Source organism: Merops nubicus, unplaced genomic scaffold (assembly GCF_000691845.1).
Source record: "Merops nubicus isolate BGI_N331 unplaced genomic scaffold, ASM69184v1 scaffold1090, whole genome shotgun sequence".
In the NCBI taxonomy this organism is placed as follows: Eukaryota; Metazoa; Chordata; class Aves; order Coraciiformes; family Meropidae; genus Merops; species Merops nubicus.
In genome coordinates, this window is record NW_008581922.1 from 37,629 (window position 1) to 64,268 (window position 26,640).

The 26,640-nt window shown below is 44.5% G+C and overlaps 1 protein-coding gene across 1 annotated transcript; it reads right to left on the reverse strand.

Annotated features, from left to right (window-relative positions):
- Positions 1-30: 30 nt before the first annotated feature.
- VOPP1 (vesicular, overexpressed in cancer, prosurvival protein 1) lies at positions 31-23,869 on the reverse strand (the record flags this gene model as incomplete). Its single annotated transcript, XM_008935835.1, has 4 exons — positions 31-503; positions 4,148-4,284; positions 8,851-8,928; positions 23,811-23,869. Coding segments are annotated over 4 exons (456 nt in total), but the record flags the coding sequence as incomplete, so codon positions are not given.
- Between the last annotated feature and the right edge of the window lie 2,771 nt (positions 23,870-26,640).

Here is a 26,640-nt window from a genome sequence, read left to right on the forward strand (position 1 = left end):
TGAAATGAACAATAAATAAAGAGAGAGACATACAGGTTTTAAATATAGGTTTCCATTAAAAGCATTACAAAGACGACTTCTCTCATTTTGAAGACAAAGAAAAAATCCACTTCTACTAAAAAAAAATAAAGAAAAGAAAAAAAAATATTTAAAATTACCCCTTTGCAAGTAACTTTAATGAGGAAAGGTGCAGGGAGGGGAGGGAGAGAGGACTTGGAGAAGTAGGAAGTGTTCGAAAGGGCGATGCCCTCCACCTTGGTCTTTTTGCAATGGCACCTTCTTCTCAGACAGTCAGGTAGTCAGGTCAGAGAGCCAGAGTCCTCACGTGGAGGATTTCACCACCTGCTCGTAAGGGGGAGGTGGTGTGTTGCAGTAGGAAGGTGGGGGTGGGTAAACCGGGTTTCCTTGTGGGGAATTGGGCTGGACGTGGAAAGCCATTGCCATGGGGTTCATAACAGGTCCCCCTGGATCTGTGTAGTAGGGCACTCCAGGCTGTTGTGACCCTGGAAGAAAGAACAAGAGAGAAAAGGTGTCAACAACAGCAGCAGCAGTGTCAGATGATGCTCTCCCAAGGTCTGTGCTCTGCACACTCAGGCAAGGTTTCTCAAAGTGTTCACCAGACCAAAGACAACGAGCCACCTTTCTCCCATTCCAGAGAAAACCCAGGCTTCCAGGTCTACATTCACTCCTTGAGGTTTCACCAAGAAGTTTAAATTTTGCATGCAGTGGAAAGAATTTAGTGAAGCAAAGGGCACCACTGCCCCAGGTGACCACCACTCGAGAGGGAAACAGCAAGCCTAGCTCAGTGCCCTGGACAGAAAAGCTGCTGTGCCTGCTGAGAGGAGAGGTGTGGGATCCCACCCAGACAAGGGGTGTCACCTTTTACAAAAGGACTTCACGGATTATTTTGTGGTGCACTGGATGTGCCTGTAAGCCAGAGTGCATCTCAAACAGATAACTTCCCCTCTGAGGAGTAAACATGTACGAAGCAAAAACCCAAGCTGAGGCAAATTAAGACTGGCTAAGACAATGGGACAAGATTGCTCTGCACAGATTAAGTTTAGGAAATGATGCTGGAGCCTGATGGGACAAGGAAAGGAAACGTAGGATCAAAAGCAAAATTCCTTAGCCATGACACATGAGGAGTAACAAAGGTGCCATGTAACCCTCCTCAGATACAACAGCGGGTGGTGGGGGAAGACAATGCAATTCCAGCAATTAAAGTCACAGACTGTCTCTATCTCAAGATGTAGATTAGTAGAATTATTTAGAGCTTCCTCTCTAAATAAAGCTGGAATGCCAAAAAAAAAAAAATTAAAAAAAAAATCCTGGCTGAGCAACAGGTTTTCTTCTTTTGGTGCTAGTCTGCTTTTCCTGTAATGACATGGCTTCTAAGGGGTTTTTCCCTCAATCATTCCTTTGCATGACCTGGTGGCTCTAGGACTCAGTATCTCCACAGAAGGAATATTTGCTTCTTGAAGCTTTGAGCACACCTTAGTGCTTCAGGCATTGAGGAAGGAGCTACACACCGAGCACAGAAACGTGTCCTTACAACGTTAAATCCAACGGGGTGAGCCATAAGGCACGGGGATGCCAACTGTCTCAGAGCCTGGGCTGTCTGACTAGGAGCTTTTTTTGGACACTTGGGAACAATGAGGACGGGAAGCAGATCTGGAACGCAGCTATTTCCTTCTTTACACAATATTTTTTAACACGGCACCAGAATAATTCTTCCTTTTGCCTGCTGGAGTGAAGAGGGCTGCTCGGCAGCCTCTCTGCCTTTGCCACGGCGACAAGAAGTCCTTCTTCTGCCTCCATGCACAGCACCAGCACACAGCTCCTGGGTTCCAGGCTGGGAAGGAGGGCTGACTCCTACCTCTCCAAAGTTTGAGCTAATACTGTTTTCTGTAACCTTTTTCTTAAGTATTTTTGGTTTAAAGTGAAATGCTGCCCAGCTTGGCATTTCTGCAGGTTCCATTCACCTGGGGAAATGGGAGAAGCTGAGGTAGCTCACTCCAGCTGGCTTTTTAGAAAAATAACCATTTCTGTTAAAAATTCCATGTATTTTTATTAAATTGGGGGGGAGAACGATGACACGAGTATGGACATCAAACTTTTGAGATATTTTTTCAGTTCATTAATCCCAGCAGAAAACAACAGCTGAATATCAACTTTCTTCTGGAATCAGCTGAGTAAGTATTTGTTAAGTGTCTACAAAGGGTCCTGGGCTTTTTTTTAGCACCTCAACTGCCAGTCTGGGGCTATGTAACCCAGGGCTGACATAAAAGACACCAGCAGGTCTGCTAACTGGTGCTTGTAAGTGAGGTGTTCAAGCCATTTTCCCATTCAGGCCCACAGAAAAAGCACTCCCACTTCCAAGCTGCTGCTGGGATGGCTGCTGTTATCTCTGCAGAGAAGGAGGGAGACAGACAAGGAGACATGTTTTGAAGGCTCCACCTCAACAGTGAACTGGCTAGTGCTGTCAAATCTGGAAAAGGAGCTAGCAAAAAATGAGAGCCTGGCTGACTACTTATTCCCATTGCTTTTGCTATTGAATATTCCTAGAACAGTAGAAAAAGTAAAAAAAAAAAGTAAAATATTGGTGGGGTTACCTCAGAGCCCAAAGCTTTTACATACCAGTACTAAGAGTCTGGAAGCAGGTGGTATAAGCAGGTCATCAAAGGGCTTGTGTTTATTTTATATTTGCCCACAACTCGTGTTCCATGAAGTGTCATAAAAAAAAAAAAACTGTGCTCTAAAATTACATCTGGTATCTCCCAATCCAGCCAAAGACCTTGCCTGTTCTCATAATCTTGAGGTTATTTTTCAGGCTTAAAAATATTAGTTTTGTTAGTTTGGCTCCACCCCAACCCTCCACTGTTGAAAAATAAATATTCTCTGTGGAAATGCTTGTTCAATCAAGTAGAAAAGCAGATGCTGCACCTCTGCACTATGCTCATAGTCACAGCTAGCTACAAGGGGTTTGGGACACTTCTAAGGAGGTGGTCTTCATGCAGCCACAGAATTGCAGAGATGTAATGGTTCAGAAGGTTGTTTTTGATAGAGGGTTTTGAGGCACCAGATTTTCAGAGATCCTCCTTTTCATTACAAAATACTCGGTTGTATTTCCACTTCCAAGCCAGTATGAAACAAAACTAAAATGCCATGTCCAAAAAAGAGTTGTCAGAAAAGATAATTATCCTCTGGCTTCAGCTCTTTCTAATCCAACATGCAAAGTACAGCCCAGGAGGAAAAGTGTCAGCGTAGCAAGCATGCCTGCACTCCTGTCTCTGGCACAAATTACCACTGCCTTACGCAATCAGGACAGTGGTTAAAAATGTCTCAGTTTGGCCTTGCTGAGACAGGGAGAAAGCAAAGCACCAGAGTGTGCTCTCAGATAAAATCTCAGCACTGCAGAAGGTCCTTCAACTAGAGACAGATGGATTAAAAAAGCTCCCGTAAAGCCCCAAATCTTCTCCTTGCAGATGAGTCTTATTTTTTGGGATTCTCCTAACTGGGACTAACACTCAGAGGGGAAGAAATAGCAAACCTAGAAAGGAGTACTGCCAGAGAAGCCATCACTAGGTAGGTTCTCCTGATGCTCACAGCCATTACTGACCAGAGAGACACCAATCTGACTAACAGGAGAGGACAAATTTGGTGCAGAAAAACTAGCACAGCACGGAAGCCAAATGAGACAGACCCATAAGACAGCCAGATTATGGTAGAAAAATGTCAGGCTTTCCTTCACCTCTGCCAGATGTTATCAACTGTATTTAAAACTCTTTGTTCACATCACTGTTCATTTTGGATACCTATCATTTTTGTCTACACTGCCAAGTGGGAACTTGCTAGCCTCCTTCCATGAACGGGGACACAGCTCTAAAGACATTAGGAAACATAACAGAAGGGAACTGAAAGTCCTGTCATCCTGGGTTTCAAAACCACTCCTGTACACTCACTGCAGCAGAATTATGATGTTTGAAAGGCAGACTTCACTCCCCCCAGGAGGTGGCCGCATGCTTCAGTGCAGCGCGATCCCTTGTCCAAATTCCACAGTTTCCAAAACCAACCAACCAAAACCCCCAAACACACCATTTATAAACATAAGAAATTAGTGGAACTTGTTCAATGAGCAGTCTCTGACCTGAAGCAGTGTTGACTGGTTGTCTGGTGTAAGACACGTTAAAAGTAGGTTCTTCTACTAGTGGAGGAGGGTACATCCGCCTTCGGATAAAGAAACCAGCTCCACAACAGAACAGGACTCCCATCATCAACAGGAACCTGGGCACAGAGGAGAGGGAAGTCAAAACCCAGCCCCATTCAGGCAGCTCTCAAACCCAGGCTGCTTGTTGAGAGAAACAAGAGTACCATCTATCAATCACAGGCCTACAGCTTTTATCAGGGTTTCTTAAATTGGTTGTCTCTTGAGAGGAGTTTTATGTCATCTGAGACACCACTCGTGGGGCACTTATGGATCTATTACAGATGTCTTTAGCTACTAGTGCTACTGTCTGATGCTTTCTGGCATGCAAAATACAAAACTGAAACTAAAACACCCTTGAACTTTTGGAAAGCTCAGGTTCATACCTGACCTTTGCCACCAAGATGCTGAACTGAAATTCCAGTTTGGGACAGTTTCAAACTGTGTATTTTGGACATAAGCCTCATGCTTACAGCACTGAAGCTGTCCAGGAGGTTTGTGGGGGACAGAGGAATACTACTCTGCTGTTGCCCTTAAAAGACAATTCTTAGATGTTCTTAAATTACCCGACACTGTAATTTTGTCTCCCATGGGAAACATGGTACCTAGCATTTCAGCTCAGGCCAGAAGCCTGAAGCATTCATCACGGAACATGACAAGTTCTGCTTTGTGCTTGCTAGATGGGATACACATTCTCAAGGAAAAGGACATCAGTTTGCTTCAGTTCTTTTCCTCTCAGCTCCTTTTCGAGCCTGTTCTCATCACTCCCTTGCCCTGGTGCTGTGGAAATGGGCACATGCAGCAAGGGCACGTCAGAAGATTTTGTTCTTCAGACAGTGGCTTCCATTGTGTTTCCTTGATGAGTTATCAGATGTGCGAGTGAGTGATGAAGGCTCCCTGTCCTGGTTTGGGTAGGACAGAGCTGTTCTGTTCAATGAAGTCAGCATGTGGAGTCCCACACGACGAGTGGCAGAAGCAGCTGAAGGAGAGGGTGAGTCAAGTCAGTTTGCAGAGGTAAAAGCCACCCAGCTGGCCCTGGACATTGCTGAGCGAGAGAAGTGGCCAGTGCTCCATCTCCACACTGACTCCTGGACAGCAGCAAATGCTTTGTGGGGGTGGCTGAAGCAGTGGAAGCAGAAGAGCTGGCAATGCCCAGGTAAGCCCATCTGGGCTGCCATGCTGTGGCAGGACATTGCTGCTCGCCTGGAGACACTTGTGGTAGAAGTATGTCACAGATGCCCATGGGCCCAAAAGCTGGGCCACTGAGGAACACCAGAGCAACCAGCAAGTGGATCATGCTGCTAGAGTGTTCCAAACAGACTTAGATGGGGAACGTAGAGGTGAACTGTTTTTAGCTCGGTGGGCCCATGACACCTCAGGGAGGAGATGCAAGGTACAAATGGGCTCGTGCCTGAGGGGTGGATTTAACCATGGACACTATTGCACAGGTCATCCACGACCATGAACCGTGCACCGCAACCAAACAGGCCAAACAGTTACAGCCTTTGTGGTGTGGGGGACAATGGGCAAAACACAGGTATGGGGAGGCCTGGCAGATTGGTTACATCACACTGCCTCAGACCTGCCAGGGTAAGCACTATGTGCTCACCATGGTGGGAGCCACCACAGGATGGCTGGAAACCTACCCAGTACCCCACGCCACTGCCCGGAACACCATCCTGGGCCTGGAAAAACAGATCCTGTGGGCACATGGTACTCCAGAAAGAACAGAGTCAGACAGCGGGACTCATTTCAGAAACAATCTCACAGACAGTTGGGCTAAGGAACATGGTATCAAATGGGTGTATCACATCCCTTATCATGCACCAGCCTCTGGGAAAATCAAACAATACAACGGGCTGCTAAAAATTACTCTGAAAGCAGCTGGGGGTGGAACCTTTAAAAACTGGGACAAGCATCTAGCACGAGCCACCTGGTTAGTTAACACCAGAGGATCCATCAGTCAAGCTGGTCCTGCCCAGTCAGACCCTTTACATACAGTAGAAGGGAATAAAGTCCCCGTGGTGTGTGAAAGGAATTTGCTGGGGAAAACTGTGTGGGTATTCCCTGCTTCAGGCAAAGGCAAACCCATCCGTGGGGCTGCTTTTGCTCAAGGCCCTGGACATACTTAGTGTGTGATGATGAAAGGTGGTGAAGTACATGTACCTCAGGGAAATTTAACTCTGGGTGAAAATACTCCATTTTAAAGCTGTATGTTAATTGCAGAATAATAACAGTATTTCATAAGTGTCTTTTGGGATAACATTGCAATGATGACAGGAGCCAGCTTCATCAAGTGGCGTCCAGTAGCCTCCTAGGATGACTCTGCAACCTGTGGATGCTAACCATGATGAACTCTGTAACATCTTCCCTGCCCTGAGAGATGCTGTGATACACAGAAATCTGCAATCCTGAACTTAATGAGCTTTTCTACAGAAAGAAATTGTAACTTAGGGATAGATATGACATCAATAGTATGGAATAAAGGGTGGAATGTCCTGGTTTGGGGTAGAACAGAGCTGTTCCATCCAGTGATTTTAACTTTTTAGCTAAAGCTCTTCTAATTAACTGCCTTGTCTGAAGTTAGCAGTGTTTGCACAAACTGTCTGGGTTTAGCAGTGGCAACACTCCATGTTTAGAGTTACTGCCAGGGACTGGTGTGCAGACCAAGGCCACTGCTGAGCTTGGATCCCACACAGAGGGGGGAAGAGCACCTGCGGGGAGGAGCAGGCAGGATAACTGACCCCAAGATTTACCAGTGGGGTGTTCCATCCCACAGCCCTCATAGCCAGTAAAGCTGAAGGCTCAGGAGGGACAAGCCCTTCTGTCACCCCTTCCGTTGCCTCTTCTGCCACCTTCTTCCTTCCTCGCTTCTGCTGCTGCTGCAGTGGCCGGCACCTGAGGAGGACTCCATCCATCCTGCCTTTGATCCCAAACTGTGTTCCTGAACTGAGTTCCAGAATCCAGCTCCTGGACCCTCAGTGTGTGGCTGAGCCCAGCCTGGGACCCCCTTCCCCGGGGGCTGCTCCCCAGCCAGGGGTGACGGTGACATATTGCCACTGGGGGGAGCTGGGTTCTGTACTAACTTTGTATATAATTGTACATGTTCCATTTTATTATCATTATGACTGTTATTATTAGTGGTAGCATTAAAGCTCTTTTCTTTTCTAATCAACAAGTCTTTCTCCCTTATTCCCTTTCTCTTCCCCTTTCCGGGGTGGGGGAAGGGGGTTAACAGAGGGTGCCTGTTACAGTTCTGGGGGCAGCCCTGACCCCAAACCACGTCACTCCTGTAAACCCAAATGGCTCCTCTGCCTGTGATTGCCACCTCACTTCAGGGCCTTGTAGACAATTACTGGAAGACAATGACAGCTGTGCTCTTTTGGAAGGGATGGAAGTTGGCCAGAGGCCACCAAATTTGGCCAGAGGCAAGCCTTCCCAGCATGCTTATCTCCTCTGGATCGGTCCAGGTGAACATCCTTCAGCAAGGGGACTGGCCAGGCTGGCCTCCAGAGGCCCCCTCCAGCCCCACCACTCTGTGGTTCCCAGGTGCCCGAGAGCAGGCGCGTGACGCTGCGCGGCAGCCAGAGGTGTTTCACGGAGAGGGTCAAACTCTGTTCTTGTTCCTGGGGTGGAAACGAGAGCAGAAGGAGCTCCCATTTCCCCGAGCCAATATTAATACATTCCCTCTTGGCAGCGTTTCTGCAAAGGATTTGTTCTGAACAGAAAAGCAGAGATTTACGACGTCACCCCAGGGATTGAGATGCAGAGCTCTCCAGTTGTATCAGTAAGGATTGCACACTGAAATCCCACAGTCAGCTTTGGGAAATCTCTGTATTATAGTAGCTATCTGGCTTCTGGTTTTCATTGTTTACTTGTTTCAATTTTGAAGGCTTTTTTTTTTTTTTAAAGCGGTCTTCAAATTCTACATACAAATGCCTGAAATCAGGTTTTCTAGGAGAGCTTTTGCTTTTTCTCTACTGTAATGAGAAGAGTTTATTCAGGTGCTTTCTTAAATTCCTCTCCAAAACAAATTTACCTTATTTTTTCATTATGCATATAACAGTGATTAGTTTAAGCTTTATCCAGATTACTGAGCTGCTGGTTTCACAAGCTCAGATCTTTCTGCCTTCTTTTCCCTTGCTGTCATCTCCAGTGAAATCCTCGTAGTCGTAAATGTACTTCTCTTCCTTTTTAATTGAAGCCCCAGTTCAGCTGGCAGGAATATCTTAAACCCTGCCTAAATGCACAATCCTCCTTATACAATCCTCTTTCAAAGCTGAATGCCCCACAAAAATGGACAAACGCTGCTGCTTGGTCCTAGCTGGGACAGGCATAAGGAATTCAGCAATTCTGAATAAAAGTGGGACTGCTGCCTGTACAGACCAGCAGGATGCAGACGCAGGAAAAGGTCAACCTGACACAAGTAACCTCCTTTTTCAGTGATTTCTCACTATATTGAGAGAATATATTGTAATTTTATAAGCAAAAACCCAAAGTCCTTGCATTTCTATGTAAACCTATAGGTTACTGCATACATGTACCTACTTTATTTTAAAATATCAGGGCTATTAACATGCTGATTTAAGTCCTACAAACAAGACAAGAACAGGACAAATATAAAATTCCCAAATGCCCTGACCTACCAAAAATACCATAGTCGCTGGATAGAAAGAGCTCTTACACAGCATCTTGAACCACAGCAATCCTCATAGGAGCGACATCTGCAGAGAAATAAAAAGAAAAGGGTGTTAGGGGAGCGATGTCCCTCAGATTAAAGTGTCATCCCCAGCTCTGAGGCCGTCTGCACCCCTGCCCAGGGCGTTATTTACATCACCACAGACTGGGAGGCAAAGCCTCTGGGAAGTCTTCCAGGTCAAGCTGGAGAGGGCACCTGACCTAGTGAAAGATGCCCCTGCTCACAGCTCTATCACTATCCAGGAACTTTCGGCATGTTATTGAAGCTACCCTCCTATATACTTCATTTCAAGCCACCTCAAAAAGACTGAATGCAATGTTTCATTCTAAATAAAAGGACATGTTATAAAGCAAAGCAGCAGTACTGTGCTTTCTTCCACAGTAAATGAACATTGCAGACCTCAAACACGAGCCATTTGGGGATTTACTCAGTGCTACAGACAAGAATTGCAAGGTCAAAACTGCCAGATCACTCATTCTTTGCCTATCAGCAGCTTCCAAACAGAGAAACCACCACGTGCAGAGAAAACTTCAAGTGTATTGTTGTTTGTGAATTTAATGGCATTTTTTGCTTCTTGAAGTTGTACTGGCATTGTTTGCAAATTTAATGGCATTTTTTTCTTCTTGGAAGTTGTACTGGACTGCAACTGCCAACAACTGCCACTACTTAAGTAGGTTTTCCTCTAAAAAAAAACACATCTCAAATTAATATTTCATACAGAATAGAACCGTTTAAAAGGTATTATGGTACCAACCACCGTAAGCACAAGGTACCACTTCACTGAAGCCAGCACACACATTAACAGCAAGCTCTGAACAATTTCTATGGTAACTGTCATTTCCCACACCAGTGAAACATATTTTGTAGGAAAAAGGACAGAGGCATCACAGAAGCTATGGTGTGTGATAGACTTGGATGAAAACATTTAGATTAGCATATCCATGTGCCAAAAGAAACAAGGAGGTTACCACAATTAGATCAATCTTTTGAAGGATGTTCACATCTGTATGCTCACTGCACATATTTAATAATCTGTTTTTGGAAAATTTGCCCAACTGCATGACTGTGCTCTCATATTTGTATGCAAAGCTAAAAAACCTCCATCGGGTGATTGTATAGGCAATTACACATTTACACGCTCAATTAACAGGCCTTCGCTCACAAAATACGTCAAGTCACACAGGCATCAGCCTCTAATTGGGGCCAGAGGAGGATGCTCTATGGATACATAATCAGCTGTTTTGCAAGTGAAAACAGTTACAGGCTCCTCTGATGACAACGAGGCAGGATTTATTTAAGCAAGCGGAGCATTTGAGATGATCACCGTGGCAAGGTCCATCATTACACTCAGACACCCAGTTTGAGAGTGAGTCACTCATACCAAAAGACAAAACACTTACTTTGCCATCCCTAAACCTGAAAGCAACCCACCTCCAACCCTTCTTTTAAGCTTGCCAGGACCCTAACAACTGCCCATAGTCCAAGCTACCAGACCTCACAAAACTAACAGGACTTGGCAAATCAGCATTAACTTCAGTCCCGTCAGGACCAAGAAATAAAGCATTCCTCCCATGCTCCTCAACCCAACAGGAGCTTTCAAGAGGTAAGTTAAACACATGGGCAGGACCAGGCCCCTTACAAAATGGGGTGGCAGCTGCTGCCTTCTGTTAAAGCAATGGTCATGGTACCCCTTCTGCTCTTTTAACACCTTTTGGGTTGGAGTACCTCATCCACATGGATGGGCACTAGCCTCTTTTGCTGATGCTGCACACCATGGACTCTGTTGGGCCAGAACAGCAGAGAGGAAAGAGAGCCCAGAAATCTAGAAGCTCTTTTTGAGGCAATTAAGGCCAAAAAAAAAGAGAAGGATTTTAGGGATGTGAGCAGCCTTTATCGCTGCCTCCACACACAGGCTCTGTCAGCCCCAACACCTACATGTGACCACAAGCAGGATGGGGTGTGGATGCATCAGGCCAGCCTCTGGCCCCAAAGCCATTTCCCAAATCAAGCCCCAGGAGCTTAGCTTGTAGTAAAAGCTAAACTAAAACAGAGAGCCCAGGGAGGCTGCACGTACGCCTCCTCTGTGCCCACCCTCGCCTCCCGTATTTTGCATCTGTTTTCTCCAGAGCCAGAAGAGATGGGAAAAGGTTATTTTAAAACATATCATTATGCTCATTCAAACCACCAAAATTAAAACAGCATCTGTACAAGGAGTATAGTACCCGAATTCACTTTTTATTTTTAATCTCTAAATCGCCTCAGCTAAAAGTGAGCACCACTTTTAAAATCTCAGTGGCTTAGCTTCTCCTCCTGCAAAACAGAGCTAAAGTACCAGCTGGAAGACAGAAAGATTCGACTGCTGAATGTTTATGAAGCTCCAGAGACCACTGAATGGCAAATAAACAGGCCATCAAAGAGAAGTTGTCTCCTACACAGATGAGTGCACTTTCAAATGGCTGAAAACAATGATGCAAAGGATGGAGGAGTCTCTCATTATGGCTATGTTTAGAGAAGCTCCATTTTCCAATAGCCAGTAAGCTTTCAGAGGCAACTCATCCAAGGCTAAGCACTGCATTTTCTTAGTGGGTCTGTGAATCTAAACCAGTACCATGACTTGGAGGGAAACCCCTTTGAGATCTGACACCAATTACTCATTCACTTTTTACCCATAAACCAAACTGGGAGCTTTATTCTGTGTACCTGTGAGCTTGGAAGCACGTACCCATATAGAGGAGCCTGGAATCAAAGACGATGCCATGATAACCACCCACTGTTTGTACTCCCCACCACTTGATAGTGGTGCCAGAAAAGACTGGGAGAACAACCAAAGCTCATTTGCTGATCCTGCTGTCAGGGTATGGCAGAAGCTCTGCTGATCTTGATTCATTTGCTATGAAAAAACAACACAACTTCTGACATCATTGATCCCAATTACAAGAAAATTAATTTACTCACAAAAGCCATCTTTATTAGCAGGCAAAATATGACGATAAAATCAGCTTATTAATGGAGTAACATACAAGCTTAGCTATAATCAGTCTTTGATGTACAATCTCTTAGTGCCCGACAGCAAACCCCAGCAGATTTAAGTTCATAACAGAACCATTAAGCACTTAACACTTATGGAACTGGTAAGCATATTGATTAAACTACACTTGTGTTTGGGCCCTGCTTAAAGGAGAAGGACTAGTGCCCAATGCCAGCTGAAGACGAATGAGACTTAGCATTGATCTGAACTGGATGGAGCACATCTCTTAGAGAAGACTTTTCTAAAGCAAATTTCCCACTTTCACAGATCAACAATGATCCCAAAAACTGCATCTCCCCAGGGCAGCACTTGTTTCACTGATCAAAATTTAACTCATTGTGTAGGCTAAGACACAATCCATTAGTTGCTCTGCTAATCTGCAGCTTCACCAAGCCTACAGCCTCTCCTTTGAAAACTGCCAGCAATGTGATTTATGATTTAGAAGGTACATCTTTTCATTCATAATTCAGCAGAGTGAAATGACTGCATCTCCATGTCCAAGGACTTGTACTGCTAGCACACCAAGGAACTGCTGTGTCACAGATCAAAGCTAGACTGTATGTCAGATCACAGTGACAACCTTTTTATGTGGGTTTGCACCTAAAATGGTGAAGCTGAGCTTCTTTCTTTAACAGACAAGCAAAGCACAAAGTTTCACATAAACATATACTGTGTGACCCAAACGCCACAAACCAACCCCATACTTGTGTGTGTTCTGAGGAAAATAACTGTTCAATTAAATGGTCCAGAAGCTCTTTTCCATTTATACCTGCATCTGCACAGCTGAACGAGTCCCTTCTTAGCAGATGCTGCAGCACAGAATCACATCTAAAAATAATTCCGTGATTGGCACTTGCTGAAAAGTGGAGAAATTAAAGAGATAAAGCAAGGATTACAGTCTTCAGTAGCCTGTATGGCCATAGTGGTCTGACAACATTCCCTGTCCTCACGCAGCATGGGTCTTCCTCATCAACACCATCCCTTTGAATGCAGGCTGTAGCATTCTTAGGTTTCTTCTCTAGTTGTTTGCATTGTATGTAAAATATAGACCCAATTTAACATTTAAGATGTCTGATTAGCAATGTCTTTTGGAAGAGTAAAGCAAAACACAAATTATTAATCCGCATGTAGTGGCAGAAACTCTACTGTAGACATAGAGGATGGGAGGGTGAAAGAAAGCCACAAAACCCCACAGCAACCAAGTACAGTAAACTGCATGGTTTCTAACCAGTGTCCTGAAGACAAGCCCGACTTTAATTCCAAGAGAGGCTGCATGCCAGTCGTAGGTTAAATGATTGCTGCATGTATGTGTAAAATCCATGAAGCAAACTGGGATTCACTGGAATACAAGGAACAATGGCAACTTTTGAAGTGATGGGGAGAACACCAAAGGGAGAGAGGGAGTTAACTAACGGAGGATATAGCAATAGATCAAAACTAATAGAAAAGAAAAATTTCAGGGGGAATGGCAAGTAGCATCAGATGAAGCTGAAGATGTCACAGCTGTGGTCCTAATACTAGCATGGGCAAAAGACCGCATCAAGAACCACAAGTGCTCACAAGAACTGGAAGGGATGAACTGCTGAGACTGGGTTACCTCAAGCCAGACTCTGTGCTGAGCTCTCAAAGCCAGAAGGAAGCCTCAGGTCTGATATCACTGATGAAGGCAGACAGCTGAAGTGTGCATATGCATTTACTTGTTACAGGACAAAAAAAAGTTTTTTTAAAAAAAGCAAACATTAATCTGCCTGAAATTCAGCTGCCAGGATACCACGATGCTGAACAGAAAAACATCAAATGAGCCATAAACAATAAGAAAAGCAAAGGAGGCAACCACCATAAAGTGACTAGCAGGAACAATTCTGATGAAGCTCAGTCTTGGTTGTGCTATCAATGAGGAGTAATGCCACTGAGCTCAAGAGGACTACACTGCCACAAAACTCAGACTTGGAGGATGAGGAGTACGGAGGAGGATCAAGAGAAGGTGTACCATGTAAGTGATAGAGATGGAGTTATTGCTTAATTTACATTGATTACTTAATTTCAGATTATTCTGTATGTGCCTTTCCATCTTTCAATAAAAAGCAGTTTTCAAAGCAAAGCTATTGCCTGTGCTGCTATGTAAAGAAAGGCCCAGGTTATTGGCTGTGTAGATGGAGAAGAGAACCAGACACGTGGAGTAGCTAATGCTACAAGCCTGGTGGACAGGTTATCCCAAGGAATCCATTTTGCTACAGCAGCCCATGGAACATGGAAATCAAAACACAAGAGTCCAGCTCTGCACTCAGGAGTCCCACCTAAATATTTCTGAATCCCAAGGTGGTAACACAGGCAAGGTCTTTGGCTGGTGGAGCAGAGTGACAGGCAACATCTGTCCTCCAGCCTTGGTCTTAGAGCTGGTTGTGCCTCCTTGGCAGCTTTGCAGACATGGCCTAATTTTCAGCAGGGACATAACCTCAGCAGTTACCTGCAGTCACAGGTGCTCGGCACCCAAAAGCATTTCTCCTCATTTTTATATATAGCAAAAGTGACCTCTCAGCACATGCAGGAACAGTACCTGGTAAAATGTAAGTCTGATTTTGGCCAGCATATGGATAATGGATATAACTGCTTCCTAGATGAATACAGCCGTGGCCTGAGTGGAACATCTGTACTTGAGAGTCACCCACTGCTGCCAGTACCCAGGCGAGCCCCAGAGACAGATTACCCCAGGACTTGATAAATCACCCAGCCCTTAACTACATAAGAAAACATAAGGAAAAAAAAGAGGAAAGGGGCTGTCAGGTCATTTTTTCTAGAGAGTAGAAACAACAGAGACAGAAACAATATTTGCTCAGATTAGATTCCTGTCTGCTTTGACACAACTAAAATCTCCCACAACAAGACAAGATACTTGGCTCCTGTCCTTCACACAGGCATGAAAAACAAGAGCAGACAGCAGCTGAAAAAGGTATTATTTCTCAATTATTCTTAAGGTGAAAAGCCTATAAACATTGTCTCTGAGCAAGATCTCAGCAGAATATGGTAAATTCTCCTCCCCTTCTGATGGGATGAGCAGTATTGGCTCAGCTGCACCTATCAAACGGACCCTTCTACACACCTTCTGCTACCCAACAGCTTGCCATAACCCCAGCCCTCTCTTCTCAGACCCCAGGAGGAGAGCCACCTTACAGAGAGACCCTTCTTTCTCTCTGTAAAGGCAGCAAGTCTCACCACACCCATCCACCATCCACCCAGAAATCTTCTCTGCTGCTCCTGTGGCAGAACCCAGCAAGAACTGCTGAGGTCTGGGCTTTGCCCAGTGGCAGTACACGGCACCTTAAATAGCCATTTTTCAACATGGGCTGCAGGCCTCTCTTTAACAGAACAAAGCAAAGGAACAGCACAGCTTAAGGCTTTGGCAAAAGTGAGCCACACATAACCCATATGAGTCGTCTTAATTTTCTAGAGGAGGAATTTTAAGTTTCTGATACCAGGAGGAACAAGGAGCTCCAGTTAGTCACCAGGCCCTAACCACGATGGTTAGTTCTTCATATCTCAAGCTGCTCCCAGCAGCTGAAGTCCTACTGCATCCACTTGCTGCTTTGGGAGATGATAAGCAGCCTGCTGGTAGCAGGAGAGGGGTGTCCATGAATTTGCTATCTGCTAACATATTAATGCACAGGAAATATTTTTTCTTTTTTTTTCTTTTTTTTTTCACCAAGCCACAACATGACCCAACACAGAGAAGGACAGGGGTAATAATGGCCAGCAGTTAGGTGCCACCAAATCTTTTAAAATTTTAATTCACATCTCCCTGTCCAGAAAGGGGTAGAAGCCTCAAGACGACTTTGGGGTCAAGTGCTCCTTGATGCTGTCCACTGCAGCACAAATCACAAACAAGCCTTCCTGCCCTGCTGATGAGAAGCCAGAAGAAATGGATTCTCAGCCTCGCATTAGGGTTCCTGCCTGGGTCATGGAAGAGTTAATGCTCCGATGAGTATTTAGAATCCCAAAATGGTTTGTGTTGGAAGGGACCTTTAAAGGTCAACTAGCCCACCTCCCCTGCAGTGAGCAGGGACATCTTTAACTACATCAGGCTGCTTAGAACCCAGTCAAGTCTAACAGCTTCAAGAGGAAAAACTGAGGTTCACTCATGATAATCCAGAACTGTGGTTATTGCATCCTCTGGAAACGAGAGGTGGGTGGGACTGGGTTCCCTGCTGCACCTCAGCCAGAGAAAAGCCTGGTTGCAGAGGAGTACTCCATTATCAGACAGACTCTATCCTCTTTTCCTCTTTCCTCATCTTTCTCAGAATAAGCTGCCTATGCCTGGCCAGCCTCCAACTCCAAAATAATTTAGAGCGTCAAATCTCAAATCAGGTCAGTCACCTGCTTGATTGCCTGTGAAGGCTGAGATATGAAATCCCTATTTGCTCCTCAGGACTTACTCCTAGCAAGTTGAGTGGGTTGCTAATTCTCCCCAGGTTGTGCATCAGACAACTGATCCATCAAAGCAAATTCAAGTGTGTGGCAAGGCAGATAGTTGCTGGGTGCTTACAGCAGTCAGGACAACAGCCTCAGATCCATCTGCATCAAGGGAGTCTAGTCCCTTATTTGAAGCATGTAACATACCACCTTAAAGATACTGACCATTGAGAGCAGCCTTTGTACCCTTAGTGTTCAAGGCCACACAGGGCTGAGCAATAGTGGTGAGGTTGTTGCCTTTATATACAGATGGTCTGATAATTTCTCTTCCTTCACAACACAAACTGTGCACTTAACGTTCTTGTGTTGAACTACACATGCAACCTGGCCCTTCCTGGGGCTGCTCAGTGCTAAACTGGTGGCCTTGGCCTGAACCCAGGTCTCTATTTGTGTACGGTGCCAGCCATTCAATGCTCCTGGAAGCATGCAAACCTATTCATGCTGCCTCCCCTCTCCCTCCTCCATGCTGGCTTCAAATCAACTGGCAGAATAAATCACCAGTAGAATCCTGCCCTAAGCACACACCTGCTGACACTTCATGCAGCTGTAATTGCAATGGGGAAGCTAAGTGTATCATCAGGCAAGCCAACTTAATTAAAAGCAGTAAACATAACAGGATGTGGAGCACAGAAAGGAGCTCCCATCATGCAACATATGTTCTCCGTCTAGAGTGGGGAGGTTTTCCCAGCCTCTTGTACACACATTGATGGAAGAAGTGCTCTCTTCTATTGTTTTTATCTGGAACATTTTGCAGGTTCTTGATAACGTGCCAAATTATTATTATAGACTGACCCCCAAGCACGTAAGAGCTTACATTCAAAACCCAGAACGAATATGACTGTGTGAAACATACAACATTTAATCTGCAAAGGAAGAAAAGTGTATGGAAATGCACAATACATTTATTTCAAAATTTTGAAAAGCCACAAATGGAATAAAATCGTCATTCTTTGCCACAATAAGAACAAGAAGTGACTGTTCCCATATAGGGCAGGAACATGTTTTAAACATGAATAATATGAGCAAATCTTCCTTTTTTAGGTTTCTATTAACGTTCTTACACTCATTCAACATGAAATTAAACAGAGTTAATCAACATGAATGTGTACATACATCTGGTGTATGCAGTAAACTACTTTCTGTGGCAGAAACGTTAGCCTAAAAATACAGCACTTCATCTGCACATGTTTTTAACATTCATTCAAGTCCTGCTTCAGATAATTATTAGAAGAGGCTACAAGATGGCATTCTGTGTTTATTCTGGTCTTTACATATTTATCAGCAGCAACGGTTAACATACTCTTCCAGAGAAAGTTTCTGTTTCTTTCTGGAGGTCTTTCACCTAGTAGCACACCAGTGAATAGTCAAAACACACTTAGATATACTCAAGTATGTGTGATATTAGGAAAGCCAAACCTCTGCTACAACTGATAGTTGCAAGGCACACCAAGTGCAGCAGGAAGAGCTTCCACCACTACGCTAGCAGTGGATGGTATCTGTGGACAAGCTGGAGAGCTGCAGATGTCATTTCCCCCAACTTCAGCAAGGCTTTCCACACTGTCTCCCAGTTTTCTTGTACCCAAGTTCAGATATGACAGTCTGGACAGGTGGATAGCCAGATGGGTAAAAAAAAAAAAAATGGTTGTATGGTGGGGCTCAGAAGGCAGTGGTCAGTGGTTCACACTCTCCCTAGGAAGTATGAAGTAATCACCAGTAGTACCACAGAGGTCTGGACCTGTGCTGTTGACAAGTGTGTTGCTGGAATCAGCAATAGAGAAGTCTCAGCAAGTTTGGAGATGTCACCAAACTGGTGATCAGCCAGCGAGCTCAAGGGCAGAGCTGCTACCCCAAGGTATTGGAGCAAAGGACCAAGAGGAACCTCATGAAACTGAACAAAACCAAAGGCAAAGTCTTGCCCACGAGAAGGATGAACAAGCTGCTGGCTGTGGAGCAGCCCTGCTGAAAAGGCTCTAGTTGTTATGGTAGGCAGCAATCTGAACATGAACCAGCAGTGTGTCATGACAGCAGTAAAGGCCAACAGCACCCTGGACTGTGTCAACAGAAGCTTAGCCACTGGATCAAGGGAAGTAACTACCACCTATCACCGAGCACTTGCTGGAGCACACCCAAAATAACACATTTGGTTTTGGCATCCCCAGTAAAAAGAATGAAGTTGATAAACTGGAGCAAGCTCAGCAAAGGGTCACAAAGATAGTCAGGAGCTGGGGCACTTCCTCTGTGAAAAGAGGTAGAAGTATTTGTGCTTTTTCAGCCTAGGGAAGAAACAGCTTCAGAAGGGCCCAAGAGTTGCCTACCAGAACCCAGGAGGAGGTTACTAAGAAGATGGAGCCAGGATCTTTCCAGGGGTGCAAGGTGGGAGGACCACAGACCATGGACGCAAACTGAAACAAAAAGGTTCTGACTTGGTATGTGGAAAAACTCATCCACGGTGAGGACAGCCAGGCAGCAGAGCGTGTTGCCTGGAGAGGCTGTGCCATCTTCTTCCTTGGAGTATTCCCAGGACCTAACTGGTTAATGCCCTGAGCAACCTGGTCTGAATCCATGGCTGATGCTGCTCTGAGCAGGTGGTTGGACTGGAGGTCTCCTGGGAACCCTTCCCACTTGCATAACTCTCTGATTCTCTAATCAGTCACTTCCTTTTCCTCACTACCTCTTACAGAATATCACATTATTAAAAAATCCAATACACAACAAACCAGGAGTATGAGCTGAAATAATGTTAACTCAATACTGGACAGCATCAAAACTCTTTTCTCCTTTTAAGTCAGCCAACCCTCTCCCTGTGGGTGACTACTTCACTGACCCAGTGACATCAGCCACAGTATTTCTATTGCTGGGGACACATGTTTACCACTCGCACTCAAAAGCATTTGTGCTGCTTTATAAACATGCCATGGAGCCTGGAAAGGAGAGGATTAGAAACATGCAGGTTCTAGCATCTGGAATTTCTCACCTCATTAAAAGCTCCAATGTGATGGTAGCTAACAACAGGAGGAAAAATAAACAGAAAAGACCTATAGGATTGGTCAATCATACTGCAGAACATACTGCACCCTGCAACAAGGGGGACATTCACAACCATCCTAATCAAACTGGTCCTCACCAGCAAAGTGTAAGGCAGCCTCCTCTCTGCTATTCATCCCCAATTCAGAAGTGGAAAAAACAGCTGAAGTCTCTTAAGTGCTGCTGGCATCTGCATACAGAGGAGGTGGTTTCACAATCTGATGCATTCACTATGTCAGCACTCACATTATTGCCTCGTGAGAGAAGTATCTTGACTGTCTCTTCTGTCAATGATCAGCACTTCAGATACATCTAGAGTAAGACTCATCTGGCTTATTTAAGCGAGAGTAGGATGAGGGTCCTTGTAGAGGATCAGAGTCAAGTCTGTTGAGACAGCTTTAATTTTGAATTGCTTTTTGTGTATCCACATAAGGAGGTGTATGATCTAATTCTTTAAGCAAAGTCAGGGTTAACTTGGCTCCCTGCTTTTCTGAAGGATAAGAACAAGACTCCAATCATTAAGTCCTTTCTCTGCTTTATATTTGTTTACTTATTTTTCCAGACCACACAAGTATTTTGCTGAAGCGGAAGAAAATCATCTAACTGACAGTATCTTGTGACTCAGGCAGCTAGGACATGGAGAAGTTGCTGGTTTGGCTAGTGAAGTAAGTTAAGAGTAGTCTTGGAACTCTCTGTATCGATAGTAGAATACCAGTGTATGTCTCTCAAATTCTTGACAAGCTTTCCATGATCACTAGAGGTCTGAAATAAGCTGTATCTTATTCACACGGCAGAGGTAGAAGTTTGATAATTTTCCAGTCTAGCCTTAAGAAATTGAATTGTATTTGGAAGACACTCGTTTGAATTAAACTAAAGCTTACTGCTGATCTATGAAGGCTACAACAATTATGTCCATTGGAAAAAAAAATTTAAAGGTACTAATACCACTGACTTTTTGGACAGAGAGATGTATCATTAGCTCTCTAACAGAGACCTCCAGCTTTTGCCCTAGCTGTCAATACAAAAAGCATAACCAACAAGTTTCAAGAAAACTTTGAGCAACATCTCTAACAGCTTTTTCCTTTTTAAATAATTATGCTGGAAGACAGATCGAATTAAAAAAAAAAAAAAGAGCTTAAAAACAACCCTTAAGCTCCAGAAGAACAGTCATATCACTGCAAGTTCTACCACTCAATCTAGCTGAATTTCCAGTACACTTATTTTGGCACACTGATTTCTTATCCCATGTTCCCTTTGACACAGTTTTATCTCTGACTTCGGATGGCTGAAGCAGAGGCTTTACAGGAAAGATTAACTTGGCTATCTTGCCTTTAAACTTCTGATAAAAGCAAACAACCATTTTATGTGACAGTCCACCTTGGATTTCTCTGGGCAATTTAAAGAGAAGTAGGAACCTTCCAGGAGGAGGTGCCTACCCAGGAGAGATAAGGCAGCTGGACATGCCAGTCCAGGGATGCCTTGGTCTGAGCATGCCTCACTAGACCTGTGAATATAAAGAACTTGGTATTTCTGAGCTGACAAGCCAACCTTTTCACTGTAATACAAAGTGTCTCCAAGACAGATGTGACATACTGCCAACATGGGACTGAAATCACAGGGAGATCATTAAAAAGGATTGCATTGCTGGCCTTCATAAGTCTCCAAAGATACTCCTAAGTCCAAAGGACAGACTACATATGTTAACTGGGTAAAAAAAAAAAACCTTCTGTCAGAGAAAGAGTGATAGAAAGCAATGGAATCTATCGCAAACTCATTTGACTAAATAGATCTGCTTCTTACGAACTGTTGCTCCAGAAATTGTAAGATAAAATAAAACCCATTTTACTACAGCACACCCCAGATATATATTTGTACAAAGGAGGCACTCTCAGGATAAAGTTACATATTATGCCATTAGATGATTTAACATCCAACCATATGCTAATGGAGAAGATCCCATTCCTGCCTCCTCCCCCACAAAGTGTAGAATACTCCCTTCCTCCCATTTCACCAGTGTTTGCCCAAAACTGTACCAAACTGATTCAATACTGACTCGATGTGCTAAATGAACAATGTTCTATGGGATTAGTAAGTTAAATTAACTCACTGAAGGGTCAAACAAGTGCCAGACCAATGGGACTTCACCTGAAGATGTTGAGATTGGTGCTGTGCCTCTCCTCCCCCACGCAGGTGTGAAAAGACAGCGCAGGTAGGAAGCAGCTGGGGATCCCAGACAACAAAAATGGAAGTTGCAGAAATGAAGTAGGACACCCTGGGCAGCACAGACTCCAATGACCCTCCTGTTGTTTTGATGCCTGCTCCCTTTAAACCTGCTGGGCTCCTATGTAGTCAGATATCCTCTGTCCCCTCTCATGTCTTCACTTGTCACACATTACCTATCCTCTGAGCTTTACCATCCTTAAATCCTTACTGTCTTTTCATAGTGTTTCTTCTTCCCCACCTAAACTCATAATCGCAAAAACAACAGTAGGATTAACATGACACTCATCACCATCACAGCAGTCCCTGAGCATCCCCCATCCCACCCCTCTCCTCTTCCTTCTTCCATTTACACACACTATCTGGGAACCTGGCAGTCGAAACAAGTTCATGCAAAGACTGGGCGAACAGGGTGCTGCAGCATCTACCACAAACACACACAGCTACCAGCAGCAGTCTTCTGAGTGACCTGACATAGTCAATATACAACAGTTTTCCCTTCACAATAAAACATCTCCCAAACCAAGCAACAACTCACCAACATCACAGCTCCCCTCACAACCTTCTTCCTTCCAATGTTCAAAGGTATGTGCAACTCCAATTAACCTCTTTGACAGACTGAAAATCAAACACTGCTTTTCTACAACATACTCCATTTCCGCACACAAAGAAAACAGTAAACCAAAGGAAACCATTAGAAAGCAACTTTGTGTGCATTAGATCCACTGCAAATAGTGAGCCTCCCCTGTGCTTTTGCAGGACTCTGTATGTATTTTTACCTGTGGCACGAAGAGCCTGAGCTAACACTCAATATCCGAGTAGTTACTCCTTTGTATCACCAGGGGAGACAAACACCACCCAAGAAAGCAGGTGGGTAGAAACATAAGCAGAACACCAAGGTGATGATGAATAACTCACTCCTGAATGTCAAGGTAGAGTGGGATTTTCATTATTTCATAACATCCCAGCTTCTTTCTCATATTGCAGCAAAACAAAGTAAAATGTAGGTGGAATCAAAGTCCTGTTGTGATTAGCATGCAAAGAAAATGAACCTATTTAAATTCACCCATCTGTTCTGGCCAACCATTTATGAGTAATTCTCAATGTTTCAGTCACCTGAAAAAAAGACAGTGAGTTCTAGGCACAAGCACTTCCTAAGCAGATAATATTCAGGATCGCGGATGATTAAACCGTACAGTGCTCCATTCTTTCAGTGAGCTTTGTTTTTAGCCTGGCTTCCTGGCTGCTTTTTGTCTCTAGCTTTTCTTTCCCATTTCTGGCAGATGAAGTGGAGGTGGAGAAGAAAAGGGAGGAAAGTCCTTGGGTAGTATAAGGATTACAGTAACTTCCAATCCTTCAGCAAGGAAGAGCTTGCTCAGGGAACAGATAACCTAATGCTGCTACCTACTCCTCCACCCCATTTTATTCCATTCTTTTATAAACCTATGTTTACAGTTGTTTGCAATTATAGTTATACAACCCAGAGACAAAGTTTCATCCGTTTATCTCCTTTCTGTCCCTAAATCCATAGGGAAGATGCCTCCCACCCACACATTTCCTCTGCCTTTTTGTTGTTGCTGTGGGCAATTTAAAACAGAGAACTGCAATTGACAGAGATCCTCAATCATGCACACACAGGTCATTGACATTTGGTTCACACCCAACCCTGATGTGAATGCAGATGACACTCATCAAAAGGACAGTTATGACACAGATAACAAATCATCCCAACACCCTAAATTAAATAACAGTATTAGCACAGGGACAAACTTACTTTGAAAGCATTCTTCTTATTCTGTCTGATTATCTGCCCTTGTTCCAAACAAAGGGAGAACTGTCCTCACATGGCTCTACTTATGTTTCCTTTCAGTGTTCTGAAATAAGAGCCCTTTAAGATCTTGCATTGTGTTTTCAATTGGAAAGGTCGCCCAGACTAGGTGGTGCAACAAGACTACAGACTTTTTTTAATAAGGAGAAATGGAAAGATAGGGGAGGTGGAGAAGAAGAGGAAGGAAGGTTTATTGCATCTTCTTTTTTAAATTAGAAAAAGTCTCAGGGAAGTTATGGAAGAAGCATAATTAGTGAAATAACAACACTCTATGAGCCTACAGAATCTAATTCTCTCTTGAGCACTAGAAAACGCAAAATGGAAAGTGATGACTACTTACATATAATATGTAGGATACAATCCCTCAAAGTACCAGCAATGCTTTTTGGCCTCTGTACACTGCAAAGAAAAAGAAATACGCTATTAATATTTACATAAGACAACGCACAATTATAAACACAAGCACAGAGCATTTATAAATACTGTGACTTTGAGCAATGAGGAAGGGTTTATACTCCCGAAGGTTTCCCAGTCCCAACACACAGAGCAACTGGGAAGTCAGTTGGTGTGAACGGCAGCATGACCTGCCAGGGTGCTGATCCCTCGTGCAGGGCTTTGTCTGTGGGGCACCAGAGCTCCCTGTGATTCACAGACAAACTCAGCACATTTTGGTGCAGGCACAGGCTCCAGCTGCAGGTGTTGCCTGGCAGAGCTGCTGTCTTAAAAGGCCACAGAGAACTTCAGAGCCCATTTATGGCTATAGTCACTTCAGAGACCTCCAAGGCATAACTGGTTTGACAACACTGTGCACAAGGCTACGTGGTAAATCTGATGATTGCAAGGAAGACAAGGATTTTCTGGAAGTCTTAGGCATGTGGAGCCAGGCTGGAAAAGGAGCAGAACTGAGAATCCACCCATCCAACTTCCTCTTCTTACAACTTGGAAGTATCTCAAGTGTTCATCAAAGTACTGGGGAAAGGACATCACTTTCTGGAGCCCAGGGGTATTGTTCTTTTGCTCAGCCTGCCAGCACAGTTAAAGGATGTTAAAGGATGCCAACAGGCCTTTTCTCAGCACGTGCATGCAGGCCATGACATGGAAGTGCCCAGTGCCAAGGAACCACCAGAGCACGCACGGCCGCTTGCAACAACAGCGGCGCTTAAAAAAGAGCCAGACATGGAGCCCAGACTCCAGATACAACACACAAAAAGTAGCCCGCTGACGTCACTACCATATGATGCCACCCTCATTGCAGACAGAGCTCCAGGACCTCCACCACGAGCTGCAGGATGTCATCACACCCAGCCAGGGTGCTGTGGGACGTGCTCCACGGAGCCGTGAGGAACATCTTGCTGGGGTTTTAGCAACAATTCCCTCTGCTGCTCACACCTGACACTTGATGCTGGAGAGTGCTCGGCACACCAGCAGAGCTTGGATCATCCTTCATGCTCACCTGGCAGCTCACCTTTACATAATAGCTCATACAAGTTTATTAGCCTCCCTGAATCCCAGAATATTAAATGAATCCAGTTAAGACAAAGACAAAGCGTTTTTAGATTCCTGACTCTCACTCCTCATGAATAAGAAAGGCTGCAAGCTCTTTAATGAGCATCTGATGAGCTAAATCAGACAGATCAATTACAGCCCATGAAGACAAACTGCTATATATTAAGAGCTGTGCAGGAGATGGGGGGAGGAGGAGAAGATGCTTACAATGCGTGCTGTCAGGCCTTTCCACTAACACAATGGTCTGACCAGTCTCCAAGATGCACAAGCTTTAGCTTCCCATGAAAGGACTGAAGCTTCTTCCACAAGATAAACACAGCAGAAGCCTCGTTTGTCTCCCAAATCAATGCTGCAGTCCAGGCACTATATGCAGGAAGGCTCTGTAGCTGCTGCTGAAGCCAAGTGGTGTTCAAAGATCCATCTTCACATTTGCCCTATTCTCCCCTTCTGCTCACACCCCCTTCAAAACATCCAACTTCTTAACACTTCCTTCTGAATCTTTTCATCAGTTGGCTGCTCCCCCTTACTCTAAAATTACAAATATGCCAAGTTTCTCCCCATAACGTCCTGCAAACATACATGCATGGTAAACCCAGCAGGTCTGCTGCTGAGGCAGTGAAAAATACCTTGGCTGTTCACCTTTGAAGGCTGCAGATCAGCAGGCCCTGGCTAAAATCCCAGTATCTGCAGGTTGAACCCTTGCTAAGCCTCATTTAAGAGTCTGGCCTGGGGAGTACGCAGTTAAACATTTTCTTCCTTGCTTCTCAACCAATATGAGTCATCATTTACCTCAACAGCCTTAAAGCCTTCTCAGTCTCAGCATTTTAATTGCTGTCTTCCCAGCAATGTTTCTGAGCACGTGGAGCTTGCGTACCCTTTACAAGTGTAAAGGAGACATTTATATTCAGCACTCACTCTGCTCACCCTCCTCCCCGTATTTTAATCCGCTTTACAAGCTCTAAAATGAGTCGGGAAGGTTCCTCCTTCCCACATCCCCCAAGTTGTAAGATTTATATTTCTGCCTCTTAACAATTCTGCTTCAGACAGCCAATATGCTTACTGCTGTCACAAGAAAGGCTCCAGCCTGCAGAAGTTTTGCAAGTAACAGTTCCTTCTGGCTTATAGAGCATAGATATCTGCATTTAAAATCCTTCAGCGCCCAGATTTTGCTTTTATATAGGTCCTGGAACAGCAGATACCAATCCCAATTTTTTTTTTACTGTCACAGAGTGATGAATATTCCATGGCAGTTATTCAGCTCTCCTACACAGGAATCAGGCAGACAAGCAAGCGGACCTCACAAGTGAGCAGCACACCTGAGCCCAACACACACACCACATCCAATAGATTCACACACACAGGGTGACCCTCTGCGGTCCCTGCTCACCTGAAACACCTACTGATCTCCATGGCAACTGTACACTGGTAAACCCCGACAGAAAGCAGGTGGCTGCTAACCACAGGCTCTACTGCTGGTTAGCAGACCTTGCAGGAACTCCCTGCTGAGAATAAGACAAGAATGTCATTGCCTGTAAGGATCTGAGGCTCTTTAGCACTCAGGTACCAGAGAGATGAACAGGGTAGTCAGAGCACGGATTAGTTCTTCCCATCCCACACATATCCTCTGAAGCAGGCTACGATCATCCATCTCCTCTGCCAAGATC